The sequence below is a fragment of the Jaculus jaculus genome, chromosome 2 (assembly GCF_020740685.1).
Source record: "Jaculus jaculus isolate mJacJac1 chromosome 2, mJacJac1.mat.Y.cur, whole genome shotgun sequence".
Lineage (NCBI taxonomy): Eukaryota > Metazoa > Chordata > Mammalia > Rodentia > Dipodidae > Jaculus > Jaculus jaculus.
Window position 1 is genome coordinate 54,523,463 of NC_059103.1, and position 14,142 is coordinate 54,537,604.

Here is a 14,142-nt window from a genome sequence, read left to right on the forward strand (position 1 = left end):
GAATAAACATTCACACCATGAAAGATGGCACTGGGCACAGCAAATACAATCTAAGATTTAAACAGGGAAAACATCAAACTCTGTACCTCCAAGTCCAACAACTCTAGTCAATGACAAATCTCTAAGTCTGATAATTCTAACCAACAACAAGTCTGGCATTCCAATTCCACCCCTCCAACTAGGCTACTCATAGTCCTGGAAAACTTCATCAGGGACTGGCAGTTTTCCTTAGCAGCCATCTTGTGGTCCTGGCATCTCTACTGGGTCTCCACTGCAACCCACGGTTCATCCTCATGGCCTCTTGGGGCCTCCTTGCAGGCATCCAGCAAACCTGCTTCACACTGCGCATGGCCAGTTCCAAAACACAAGACCATGTTGCAAACTCAATGACCCTCTCTTTCCTGCATTTCTTATACTCTACAATACCAGGCAGGGCGCCAATTTGTTAATCTGGGGGTGGGGAGGAATAAATCAGACTTTGAAGAACAGGAGACTACTTGAGCATTCAGGCCCCTTCAAGAGTCTACATTCTTCCTGTTGCCCCAGTACAGGTCAGCTGGCCCAATCTCAAAGGTTATAATCTCTCAATTGCAGCTGAATGAGCAGCATTTCACCCAAAGATTTTTCCTTCTGTGCCATATCCCTCTGCTCACACCAGTTCATTTCTATACAAGCAACCCTGCACAACTTCTCAGGACGTGGGCATAACAGCAAGCTTCCCACACAAACTGCTAGCCTAGTGCAGGCAAAGCTCTCTCTCACCCTTATAAGCCAAACCTCACCGTCCATAATCTTACTGCATTCAGGTCTTTCAACTCTGACCAAAATAGTTCATCGAGCTGTACTTAAACACTGAAAGGCATCTATTAGGTGAAGTTTCAAGTCCTTCCACATTCCTCTTGAAAATTAGCTCCAAAAGGCCAAAGCTACATAGTTAGGTGTCTTTCAGCAATTGATACCACTCCTCGGTACCACTTTATTGTTGCAGTCAGGTTCGCGTTGCTGGTAGAAATCACCCAATCAAGAGCAGCTTGTGGGAAAGAGAGGATTTATTTTGGCTTACAGGTTCGAGGGGAAACTCCATGATGACAGGGAAAATGATGGCATGGGCAGAGGGTGGACATCACCCCCTGGCCAATATAAGGTGGAGAGTAGCAACAGAAGAGTGTGCCAAACACTGGCATGGGGAAACTGGCCATAGCACCCATAAGCCTGCCCCCAGCAATACACTGCCTCCAAAAGGCATTAATTCCCAAATCTCCATCACCTGGGAACCTAGCATTCAGAACACCTATGTTTATGGGGGATACCTGAATCAAACCAGCACAGTTGGTCTTGTCAGAAAATTGTGATTTGGGCATTAGAATTCTATTCAGTCCACCAGGGGTCACTAACCTGTTGGTACTTGCTGTTTTTCCCTCCTTCCTGTTGGGGACAGGACACCTGTTTTTTCCCTTGCCTGGGAGCAGTGGATAGCAAGGAAGCATATCTGAAGGCCTAATCAGCTGCTACTCTGTGACAGTAACCTAACAGTTGTCATAGTTGCCAGATACCAGCTCTTAGGTTTTATAGTGTTTCTTGCAAGCTTTATCGGCAGTGGTATTTTCCTTCAAAACGATCCCATCCACTTATCAGTTGTCATAACATATGAATCAGCAAAAGCTACCCCCACCCCCATTTTCAATGTAAAAATTCTCCCATCATTTCTGGGAGTGAATGGTTGGTTAATAACTTGATTCATTCTCTGATATTATATTTTTCATCTAACTGTCCCTTGCCTAGATTATTCCAGTTGCCCTTCTTTGTAATGCTTGTTCTTTAGTCATCAGATTTTTTATAACTCCCAGTCAGAATTGCACAGACTGTGGTCCTTGAGGCCAACAGTCTCAGCTTCTCAGGAGTGAGGTCAGGGAGCCTGTGTCTCAGAATGTGGTCCTGGGAGTCAGCAGTCTCAGCATTCTAGGGCCAGGTCAGAGAGCCTGTGTTTCAGAGAGTGGTCCTCGGGGTCAACAGTCCCAGCATCCCAAGGGCAAGTCTAAGGCCAAGGAGCCTGTGTATAACATCTTTATAGATGTTCTCATGTATACACATATTTAAGGAAAGTTGCAACACAATAGTCTGAAGACAAAGTTTTATTAAAGGCTTATTAAATTTTTGTTAATGAAGTCCTATAGAGTATTAGTGGTTGGTCTATATTATTTCTTGATAATAAATAGTGAAGTTGTCATAAGGGTTTCCTTTGGACCTCACTGATCTGTTCTTATGTGTGAGTAGTTTCCCTTTATATACATCTACCTTTTTCTGTACTCATTTTCCTTAATGGCAACAACATTTACCTTCCATAGTCCTCTACTATCTATCTATTATTTACCAAGATGATTTCAAAGCTAAAGTTAATGTGGGTTTTAGTCCATTTTTTAAGCTATTAATTAACTGCACAGCCCAAGTTGTGTTATAAAATATTGGCACATATGAGCTCATTGCACAGCACTGGGGAGGGATGTATATCTTTTGCTTGGTATTTTAGCATTGGTATATTTTGTATAGAACCTTAGTATAGTATTTTGCAGAGATCAAATGAATGTTTATGAGATTGAATGGTGTGTTCACTGGTCACCTAGATTTTTAAATGAAAAAGCAGAAAAAGGAGACAAGTTCCTCCTTCCCCAAAGACCTGTAAATGCAACTTTTCCTTCATTCTATTGAAATGAAAATGAGGAGGGTTAGGCTCTCTAGTGCCTGGGTTGGTTAGAAAGACAACTATGGACATTTAATAAGCAATAAAGCTCATAGAGAGTGGGGAGTTGTGCAGTGTCTTCCAGATTGCATGACACAAAGTGTTGGATTTTGACTCATTGCCATAGCAGCACTCCATGTAACTTCTGCTTTCCAGCAAGACTTCAGCTACAGAGGCCCTGACGGTAATCATAAACTGCCAGAAACATCCTTCCTATGTGGTTCTGCAGCTTCTAAGTTCTCCAGTGATAATCACAGAACGACTGTAAATGGACAGCTTGGAAAGTCCAGAACGCTGCTCCTTCTAGCTCATTTGTGTCAAAGAACTGGACAGAATTTAAATATTCTGTCATGGAATTGTTGATTTTTTTTTGGTGGCAAGTAAAACTATTTAAAATGCTATGAAATGGGCTGAGGAAATGGCTTATTGGTTGAGGCATTTGCCTGTGAAGCCTAAGGACCCCAGTTTGATTCCCCAGGAGCCATGTAAACCTGATGCACAAGGGGGTACATACATCGAGAGTTTGTTTGCAGTGGCTGGAGGCCCTGGTGTACCTATTCTTTCTCTCAAATAAATAAAAATACTTTTTTAAAATGCTATGAAATGACCATTTATCAAGCCTCTGAAAATAATCCAAAAGGAAAAAAAAGTTAACAAAAGGAAGTTAAATTAAGCCCCAGATTGTTTTGTTCTGACACTCTGTATATCTGAAGTTATGACAGCAATTTTTGAAGTTTTTTATGTAGCTTCTTGAATTTTTATTGTATTACAACTTTTATTTATTTATTTATTTTCGAGGTAGGGTGTCACTTAAGCCCAGTCTGACCTAGAATTCATATTTAGTCTCAGGCTGGCCTTGAACTCACAGCAATCCTCCTACCTCCCAAGTGCTGGGATTAAAGGCATGCACCACCATGCCCTACACACACACACACCCACACACACACACACACATGTATTAATGAATTGGTAACAGAACTTCCTTGGTTTAGTTCTTGAGGACTAAGCTCATGTATAAACTCAAAACGTATGCTGGGCATTGCATTGCTTTTTTTTAAAAATTTTTATTTATTTATTTGAGAGCGACAGACACAGAGAGAAAGACAGATAGAGGGAGAGAGAGAATGGGCACGCCAGGGCTTCCAGCCTCTGCAAATGAACTCCAGATGCCTGTGACCCCTTGTGCATCTGGCTAACGTGGGACCTGGGGAACCGAGCCTCGAGCCGGGGTCCTTAGGCTTCACAGGCAAGCGCCTAACCGCTAAGCCATCTCTCCAGCCCTGCATTGCTTTTTAAAAAAATTTTTTTTAATTTATTTGAGAGGGAGAGGGAGGGAGGGAGGGAGAGAGGAAACAACCAATAGCAAGCACCAGGCCCTCCAGCCACTGCAAACAAATTCCAGATGTGTGTGCCCCCTGTGCATCTGGCTTACGTGGGTCCTGGGGAGTTGAAACTGTAAGGTTTGGGTGGGAGTGACCAAGACCACAAGATCACTCTGAGGCAAAGATGGAAGGTTTTTTTTTTTTTTTAAATATTTTTTATTTGTTTATTTGAGAGCAACAGACACAGAGAGAAAGAGAGAGAGTGGGTGTGCCAGGGCTTCCAGCCTCTGCAAACGAACTCCAGACGCGTGCGCCCCCTTGTGCATCTGGCTAACGTGGGACCTGGGGAACCGAGCCTCGAACCGGGGTCCTTAGGCTTCACAGGCAAGCGCTTAACCGCTAAGCCATCTCTCCAGCCCAGATGGAAGGTTTTGTTTGAGAAAAACACAAGCTGCCTGGACTGGACTGACTCTCAAGAGCAGAGCAGTCAGTTTTGGGTTACAGATAGTGGGCTATATAGAGCTCTTCAATTAGAAGGTGAGGAAGGGGGAAGTAAAGAAAAGATTTCTTTAGGGGAGGTCTAAGGTAGCCAGAGCAATAACCTGGTGTCCTGAGAGATAAGGGGTCAGGAAACCTAGACCTGGGGCTTGTTAGGCAAGGAAGGGATGATAGTTGGGTGGTTCCTTGAGGAATGTGGATGACCCACTCCCTGGTATCTATTGCCTTCCTGCTGTCCTTGATGGCTCCATTTTATCCTGACCTAACAGAACCTAGGTCCTTTGGCTTTGCAGACAAGTGCCTTAACTGCTAAGCCATCTCTCCAGCCCTGAATTGCTTTTTAAATTCAATCAGTTCTGATGAACTCTAGATGAGCTTAAGTTTCCCTGGAAAATTATGTATGTATTCTAAATTTTGAGAAAAGTATCTTGTTGAATTATAAAATTCCCTAGAAAGGGGGGATGGCAGACTCTAGGAAACATGACTTAGTAGAAGAGATTGGGAATACACCAGATGTGGTGGTGCCCAGGGGATACTTATTCTGCTAGCACATAGGAATTTCCCTCTTTATATCATAGACTTGTTTTCTCTAGGAATACCTACTTACCAAAGTAATTGCCACCTCACCCTGACTGCTCTTGTCCACTGAATGATAACCTAGAAATCCTTCATTGTAATTTGCTCTGGGACAAGGAATTTGCCCCTATTGTTTTTAAATGTGCATGTTCAATGTATATGATTATGTATGTGTGTGCAAGCCTATGGGATTCAGAAGGCAACTTTGGGTATTGGTCCCTGCCTCCCCCTTATTTCTGAGGCAAGGCCTCTTAGTATTCACTGCTATGTTCACAAAACTAGCTTCCTCAAACTTTTGATTCTGTCTCTGCCTCCCTCTTTGCTTTGGGCTTGCTAGGATCACACTGACACTAAGGCATCAGGCTTTAGGTGGGTTCTGGGGGCCCAAACTCAGGAACTCACCTTGGCACAGCAAGTATTCTGTCCACTGAGCCATCTCCCCAGCTCCTCATATTGGTTTTTTTTTTTTTTGAGTAATTTCCTTTTTATTTACATTTAGGAGTCTATCCCCCCATTATGTTCCAGTCTGTTGAATGGCTTTTACTTGAACTTCACATAGGTGCCCTATGGGAAGAAGTGGGGATATGGGTGGACAATCTCATCACACAGAAAAGCATAACACAAGTCTCTCCATGTTTCTTAATTTGCCCTTGCTTCTAAAAGTCATCTCTCATGGGGTGCTATATGCTTGATATCCTGAAATTCTCCATTTGCTGCTGTTTGGTGTAAGGAGAAAAAGGCAGCACGTACCAGTGCAGAGGAAGACAGCAGGAGACAGTAGAAGCACTTTCCAGTGATATTGTGCCAATTCCCAGAAGCCTCCAGAATGCACTCAAGACTCCTTAGGACATGGTACTGTGGCAGACAGGGTAAGAGGCAAACCTGCTATGCAATGGGCCCCCAAGATGTCACTGAGTTCAAAAGGCAAAGGGCACATGGTGATGGCCAGGCTGGGACCATGTATGGTGCCACTGTGAGTGTGGCATTCTTTAAGGACAAGGGAACAAGATGTGCAGGGCCTGGTCCCACAGAAATAAGCAGGTGAGCTGGGGTAGACAGACCAGCTCCAGCGTACCAGGAAGGATGAAGATCCTAACAATGAGCTGGGGTAGACAGACCAGTTCCAGCATACTAGGAAGGCTGAAGATCGTAATAATGGCTGTTGTTTTGGCATCAAAGATGTGGTGTTGTCAAAGCCACAATGGCCAAGTGGCACCAACAGGCTGAGACCAGAGGAAGTGTGTGGCTGACAGCATGTGAAGAGCAGAGGATTCTCTGCAGGCTCAATCAACAGCTCAGAACGCCACAGGAGGACCTCTGCCTGGTGAGCTCTTGGGAAATGTCTCCCGTGGAACCTTGGAGGCACTCACATAGCATATTTCTGCGTCCATTCTCTTGCTAGCCTGTTGTACACAGGCTGGACTTGGGCGGGAAGATGTCCGTGGGAACCTGGGCAGCTGGACACAAAGGCAACTCAAAGAGGACATGTACTTATCTCTGTCAGCCTTGTAGGTGTGGGCTATTTCTGGCACCAGTGGGTCATCAGGGGTGGAGTCACACAGCAGAGAGCAGATGGACAAAAGAACTTTGGACACAGTCAGTGCTGCGGACCACTGTGACTGCAGGATGTCCAGGCAGATGCTGCCATTTCTGTTGATATTGGGATGGTAGATTTTGGTAGTGAAAGAAACCTTTGGGGGTTTGAAAGGATAATCTATAGGAAAGTGGATGGTCAGGAAAAAAAACACCTTCTTGGTAAGGACTGTCACTCGTGCCCATGATGGTGGCCTGTCAGTGGAACAAGTCATTACCCACAGGTCCTGCTGAACATTGGGCAGGAGGATCCCTCTGCAGGTCACTCAATTCCTTCTGGATCCACTCAGCACCATCCTCCCCATGGCATAGGGCCCGGAGCCTAGGCAGGCTTGGCCGCCTTCATATTGTTTTTGAAAAACAAGCCCCTGTTACAAAAGTAGGAATTATTGCAATTATGAAGTGTAATGTGGCACAAACAGAAGTTGCTTCAGCTCTTGTCCAGCAAACTCACCTCATAGCAGTCAGAAGAGTTTGCATGTTGGTTGTTCAGTAGTGTACATAGTACCCAAATCCTGTATTTTCCTCTCCAGGAATTTAACCCACAGGGCAAGAACAGATTGTTTAAGTGGAGAGTCATCTAGTAATTTAACTTGCAGGGGCAAACTGTTACTTGATCCCATTATCCCTGGATGGGGAAGGCAATAGTTCAGAAATGTGTTTGGGCTCAGAGTTACTCCTTCAGCTATACATTCCAGCCTCTCTTTGATTTTGACATGGTCAGAATTAACTATAAAGATCCCTCCTTCTGTTTGCTACTGCTTCTTGACATGCACTCCCAAAGTATCATCTTCTATCAGAGTACATGTGAAGCAAAGTGTAGGACCAGAGGAGGAAGTCCTCCTGACATTTTTGGTCAAGTTTGCATAGTACCATTGATTTCAGCTAATCTTTTTGCTGCCTATTTGCATAATCATTTCATGTTTACTAATGATGTGTTTTGACTTTGAGTTTTAGTTTATTTTACTACAATGATCAGAAACAGATTTTTCAATATATCTGAGAGATAAATAGTTCAGTGTCTCTGAGTGATAAAATGGAATGCACAAATAATTCTACAGAGACCATTATCAAAAGTTCATACGCAAGGGACTGGAGAGATGGCTCAGTAGTCACGGTGCTTGCCTGCAAATCTTAAGGACCCACGTTTGATTCCCCAGTACTCATGTAAAGCCAGATGCACCAAGTGGTGCATGCATATGGAGTTTCCTTGCAGTGACTGGAGGCCCTGACACACCCATATTTACTCTCTCTCTCCCCCTTTCCCTTGCAAATAAATAAATAAAATGTTTTTCAAAAAACATGCAAAAGAATATAAATAAGGTGAAATATTTCAAGGGGAGAATAATGCCAATTAAAGGCAAATACTTTTTCTTAAGCTACTTTTGCTGTTTTGGAAACAGCCTCAAATAGGTAATAACTCCTTTACTATTATGAAAATTATTTTTCATTTTTAGTACTAAGTAACATTGGATTTTCATTTTTTAAAAATATTTTCATTTATTTGCTGAGGGGAGGTGAATGAGTATGGATGTACTGACACCTCTTGCCACTGCAAACTCCAGATGAAGGTACCACTTTGTGCATCTGGCTTTACATGGGTTACTGGGAACTAAAATCCCAGGTGGCAGACTTTGCAAGCAAGTGCCTTTAACACCACTGAACAATCTTCCCAGCCTTAATTTTCATTTTTCTAAGGTTTAATCATAAAATGCTTATATAGAAAAATCTATGTACCCACTGCTAAAATTTTACAGTGCTAATATTAATACTTTGCATCGCTTTCTCAATTAAGTGTTTCAGCAATGGCTGGAGGCATCTCTTTCTCACATCTCCACAGGAGTAGCCCTCACAAAGTTGATGTAGATTCTTCAAGTTATATTTTCCTTTTACTTCATATGTGTTGTTGTAATGTTTTAAAACTTTATATAAGTAATGATGTAATGTGGATATGTCTTTTTGCAACTTGCTTTCTTTGTTATAATTTTTGAGCTTTTTGTACCTAGATACTGTAAGCCTTGCTCATTTCATTTTAACTGCCCTATCCATTCCATTCTGCAAATAAACCAGTTTGTTTATTCATGTTTTCACAAATAGCAAACTAAAGCCACCCTTTGCAAACACTACTTTTCAAGTTTCCCTAGCCTAAAAGCAGAGTTGATTGCAGGGTGCTGCCAGTTGTGCAGAATGTTTGTGCCTGCTTACTTATAGTCATGCCAACATCGCCCATGACTTCTGTCCTCTTGGTGTGATCTTGTAGTTGTTCTACTGGTGCTCTTGTCTGTGCTGAACCAGTGTTGAGTATCTAAAAAGTAGTGAGAATCAACAGTGCCCACCTCTGGAGGTCAAAAACTGAGGGTGGGAATGCCTTTTGTGTTCTCATAAATTTTGAAGGATTATGTTATCATTTAATGTGGTTGTGTCTATAAATTCAAGAAAAGTAAGAATGATGCATGGCTCTTTAATGGTCTTTGTATTGCTTCACAGTCGTATTTAGATACTTAGGGCCTTTACATCTGCTTTTAATCCACTTACAGTGTTTCTTTCTAGTTAAGTTCATGATTTGTTCAGACAACAGTAACCTGGGAAAGTTCCCGACCCTTCTTCACCATATTGTCCCTTTCTTCAGCATGGCCCCATTATTTGACATTTTATCACTTCTTTTCCTTTTCGGCCCTGGGTATCTCTGCTTCCATATCGTAGACATTTGAACAGGACCCCAGATACTGTATTGATCAGTGCTTATTTGTTGCATGAAACAAATATACACTACCTAAAATCCCTAAAGGGGAGATGAAAGTGAGTAGTCTCACAAGTCACCAGCAAATTAAAGTAGATTTGTCTACCAAATCTGTAAGAAATAAAAATGGATAAATAATACCACTCATTAAAATATAAAATAGGGGCTGGAGAGATGGCTTAGTGGTTAAGCGCTTGCCTGTGAAGCCTAACAACCCCGGTTCGAGGCTCGATTCCCCAGGACCTACATTAGCCAGATGCACAAGGGGGCACATGCACCTGGAGTTCATTTACAGTGGCTAGAGGCCCTGGTGTGCCCATTCTCTATCTGCCTCTTTCTCTCTCTGTCTATAGCTCTCAAATAAATAAATTAAAAAAACTTTAAAAAAATGTAAAAGTAAATTAGTACATTGTTTGAGAATGCAGTTTACTATGTAGAATGCACACATGAGAGTGTGGTGATGTGGGCTGCAAGCCTGTGTGTGGTAAGGAACATTAGAATAATATTGCCTGTCAGTAGGGTGGCATTATTGAATTACAGAACATACATATTTTTAATACTAAATAGCAATTTTAAAACAATGGACACCTGTTTGCTGTCTATGGTAGTGCATTTGTGCTTTCAAACACAAGATTAAATTTCCTTTTTGTATATGAAAAAAAATCTGGGCAAGGATTTGATAACATATACACAGCTTTTGATTTTATTAATCTTCAGACATTCATGTAACAGCTACTTCTTGAGCATTCATTGTGTGTAAGGAGTTATCCCTGAGTACTTTCATGCAAACCAGAGGACCCAGACTCTGAGTAATGCAGAGCACTGGCATGGCTGGTCAGCTAGTGGGAAACACCAAGAAGAAAACAGATGTGGGGAATGCTCTTGCAGCTCTGCTTACAGTGGTGCTGTCAGCACAAAAGACATCCTGTAACTTTTACTCTCCAGAATAATGGCCACCATCCTCATGTAGCTGGTGGCTTCTTGAAATATAGCTAGTACAACTGAGTGCTGAGACTGTTCTAAGTTCTTAGTTCATCTAAATTGCTACGCACAATGGACATTGACAGGGGATTGGTTAAAGAATACTTCAGGAAATGAGTGACCTAGCCACATGTTACAGGCAATAGGGACAGAGGCATGATGCATTGGACAAGCTGGAGGCAGAATGAATGAAGGTCAGTAGAAAGAGAAACCAGGCTGGAGAGATGGCCATCTCAGCATTCAAAGGCACTTGCTTGCAAAGCCTGATGGCCTGAATTCGATTCCCCATACCCGCATTAAACCTGATGTACAAAATGGTGCATACATTTGGAATTTGTTTGCAGTAACAAGAGGCCCTGGTATACCTATTCTCTTTCTCCATCTCTTTCTGCTTACAAACAAACAAATAAATAAAGTTTTTTAAAAGAAAGAGAAACCAGGCATCCCAGCATGGAAAGACTTTGCTTGTTCTCTGCCCAAGGTTGGATGCCATTGCAAAACTGTCATCAGAGGCTGGGTGTAGTGGCATACTCACAGTACATGGGAGGCGGAGGTAGGAAGATTGCCACGAGTTCAAGTCTAGCTTGGGAGTACAGAATAAGTTCCAGGTCAGCCTGGGTTAGTGTGAGACACTAATTTGAAGAAAAAACAAAGCCCCCCCTCCCCGCCAAAGCAAAAGGTTGTCATCAAGCATTGACATGATCTGAAGGCTAAAGGATTGTTCTTAAGATAAGAAGCAGGGGCTGGAGAGATGGCTTAGCGGTTAAGCGCTTGCCTGTGAAGCCTAAGGACCCCGGTTCGAGGCTCGGTTCCCCAGGTCCCACGTTAGCCAGATGCACAAGGGGGCTCATGCGTCTGGAGTTCGTTTGCAGAGGCTGGAAGCCCTGGCACGCCCATTCTCTCTCCCTCTATCTGTCTTTCTCTCTGTGTCTGTCACTCTCAAATACATAAATAAAAAATAAAAAAATAAATAAAAGATAAGAAGCAGGAGTCAGGAAAGAAGCAGAAGACAGTCCAGAAACCTCATCTGCAGTTGCATGTGACATCCAGAACTAGGAGGGTAGCTAGAGAGGTGTTGAGAAGTGGCCTGGGAATTGACATGACTGGTATCAGACAAGTGTGAGAGGAAGGGAGGACCAGGGCCAGCTTCTGATAGAGTGCTCAAGGAAAGGGATTCAGGAGCTCTGTGTGGGGCATGGTGAGTTGGAGATATCTGTAGATAGTTATACAAATAAAGTCCTGCTAGTGAGTACTACTGAAATGGGAATCACAGCTAACATATTTCTTCCTGGAGAGTTAATTAAAGAGAAGAGCTGGTGAAGGTATTGGGAAAGTTCTATGTCAGGTCAGTAAAGTGATCTGCCATTAACCTTTTCAACATGCAGATTTTAAGTGTGTTACACATGGCTTTCAAGTTTTGGTAACTGTTTCTTATTTTTCCCATAGAATGGCTCCTGAAAGAGTGGCATCCCTGTCACGAATTTGTATTCCACTTGTTACTCTGCCTGATTTTAAACCCGTAGTGGAGGCTCTGCTTACCTATCATGGACATGAACCTCAAGAAGTCCTGTGGCCTGAGTTCTTTGAAGCCGTCAATGAAGCCTGCTTGCTGTAAGTGATGTCTGTTTATTCTGTCATTCATTTTGACATGGCAGCTGGGCATGGTGGTGCACGTTTTTAATCCCAGAACTTGGGAGGCAGAGGTAGGAGGATTGCTATGAGTTCAAGGCCAGCCTGGGACTACAGAGTGAATTTCAGGTCAGCCTGGGCTAGAACGAGGCTGTACCTTAAAAACAAAGCAAAATAAAACAAAACGAACAAAAATCCCCCCAAAACAAAACAACAAAAAAAGGAAAATATATGAGAAGGTTTTATTCTCAGTAACTTTTTATGCTCTTAAAAGTATTGAAGAGGGCAAACGAGATGGCTTGTGGATAAAGTACTGCCAGATAAGTGTGAAGATTTGTGATTAGATCCTCAGCACTTTCCTAAAGTGCTGGGTGTGGTAGTTCAGTGAGAGACACTGTTTCATAAAAATAGAGTAGAGGGGGTTGGACATATAGCTTAGTAATAGAGCATTTGCCTAGTATGTACAAGGTCCTGGGTTCAATCCCTAGCACTACAAAAAAAAAAAAAAAAAGAGGTGGAGAAGTGATAAAAGAAGATATCCAACATCAACCTCTGGCTTATATGGACATGTACACAAATGTGTTCCTGTACACACATATGAACATGCATACATGCATCCATACTATACACATACACATGCAAAATTTATGTGGGCTATATTATCAATATTTTTCTTTCATGAAAGTAACATTGAAATTTAAAAATGTTTATTGAGCTGGTAGTTCAATTATGGAACATTTGCCCTGAGAGTTCTCTAGCACCCACATAAATATGTGGGTATGGCGATGCAGGCCAGTCTTATGAGCAGTAGTGAGATCTGGGTTCAGTGAGAGAGACCCTGTCTCCTAAAAATAAGGTGGGGAGGGACTGGGGAGATGGTTCAGTGGGTTAAATGAACATTTAAGGGGAATAGAAACAGGAGGATCAGTGAGACTTGCTGGCCAACTAGTCTTACTAAATGGCTGAGCTCTGGTTCCAGTGCAAAACTCTATCTCAAAAAATAAGGAGAGCAAAATAACCAACATTGACCTCTGGCCTCTACATGCACACCCACACATTCATGTACTCACACATATACAAACATGCATATATACATCCAGGAACACTGCACATGGGATAAATAAAGTGGAAAATTGATAGAGAAAGGCACCCAACATCAACCTGTGGCCTCCACATGCACACATATGCACCTATGTGCATACAAATGTACATAGATATACCTGTGCATACCATTCACAAATACACATCCATGAAATATAGAGTACAAAAATCATTATTTTATACTACATATTCAAATATTCTTGTGAGAATACACCAACTTTTCCTGTCAGGTTGTAGTGGTAAGGACAGTGATGGCCATCCCTGGGCATGCCAAGGCACAATAGTTTGCCCATGACTGTTTTTACACTGTCAGCACAGTTGTTCTGGGCAAAACCATAAACTTCTAAATAGTTATTCAACAATACATTTTATGCCCACATGTGGTTGTGGCCAGGATTCACAGAAGAGATCTCCTGTGGCTGACTAGAGCTGACACCACACAAAAGAGCTTCTAGCGAGTACAGCCAGCTCTGGATATTTTTTGGTTCAGGGAGTTATTAATGGGTCATACCTTCTTTTAACTCACTCAGTTCATTTGGTTTACATTCTTAATGACTGGTCTCAAATGAAAGCTGCCATTAACTTGCACCATGACAGTATTGGAAATATTTTGTTGCCTAAGACCCCCCAAAAATAAATTGCTACCATGTATATAGCCCTGGAAAGACAGCTTTCCTTTTGGCTTTGATTGTGTTTACAGCTGAGCCCATCCTCTGGGGTGATATCTTTGCTCTTGAGTCAGAGAGCCTTTCATCTAGTGGCTTCTGTTTCCCTGATTAAACAACTGTGGGGTGAAAGAGTAAGTCTTTTATTCCTCCTCTGTAAGGTCAGCAATCCGTTCTTAAATTTGACAAAATAAACTGTATAAATTTTTGTCTTTGAATGAAATACTGGTAAATTATTTAAAAAAGTATTATTTATCTGAGAGAGAGAGAAAAAGAGAGAGAAAAAGGAAGGTAAAGAGA

At 42.3% G+C, this 14,142-nt stretch overlaps 1 protein-coding gene and 1 pseudogene across 5 annotated transcripts in view; one reads left to right on the forward strand and one right to left on the reverse strand.

Annotated features, from left to right (window-relative positions):
- The window catches only part of Fancc (FA complementation group C), a 264,880-nt gene that overhangs the window by 187,981 nt on the left and 62,757 nt on the right, over positions 1-14,142 (forward strand). For all 5 annotated transcript variants that reach the window (XM_045143857.1, XM_045143854.1, XM_004656859.2 and 2 more), the window contains exon 7: positions 11,894-12,058. In XM_045143857.1, the coding sequence (XP_044999792.1) occupies positions 11,894-12,058 (165 nt within the window). The remainder of the gene's footprint in view (positions 1-11,893; positions 12,059-14,142) is intronic.
- On the reverse strand, positions 6,500-7,206 carry LOC105943903 (annotated as a pseudogene).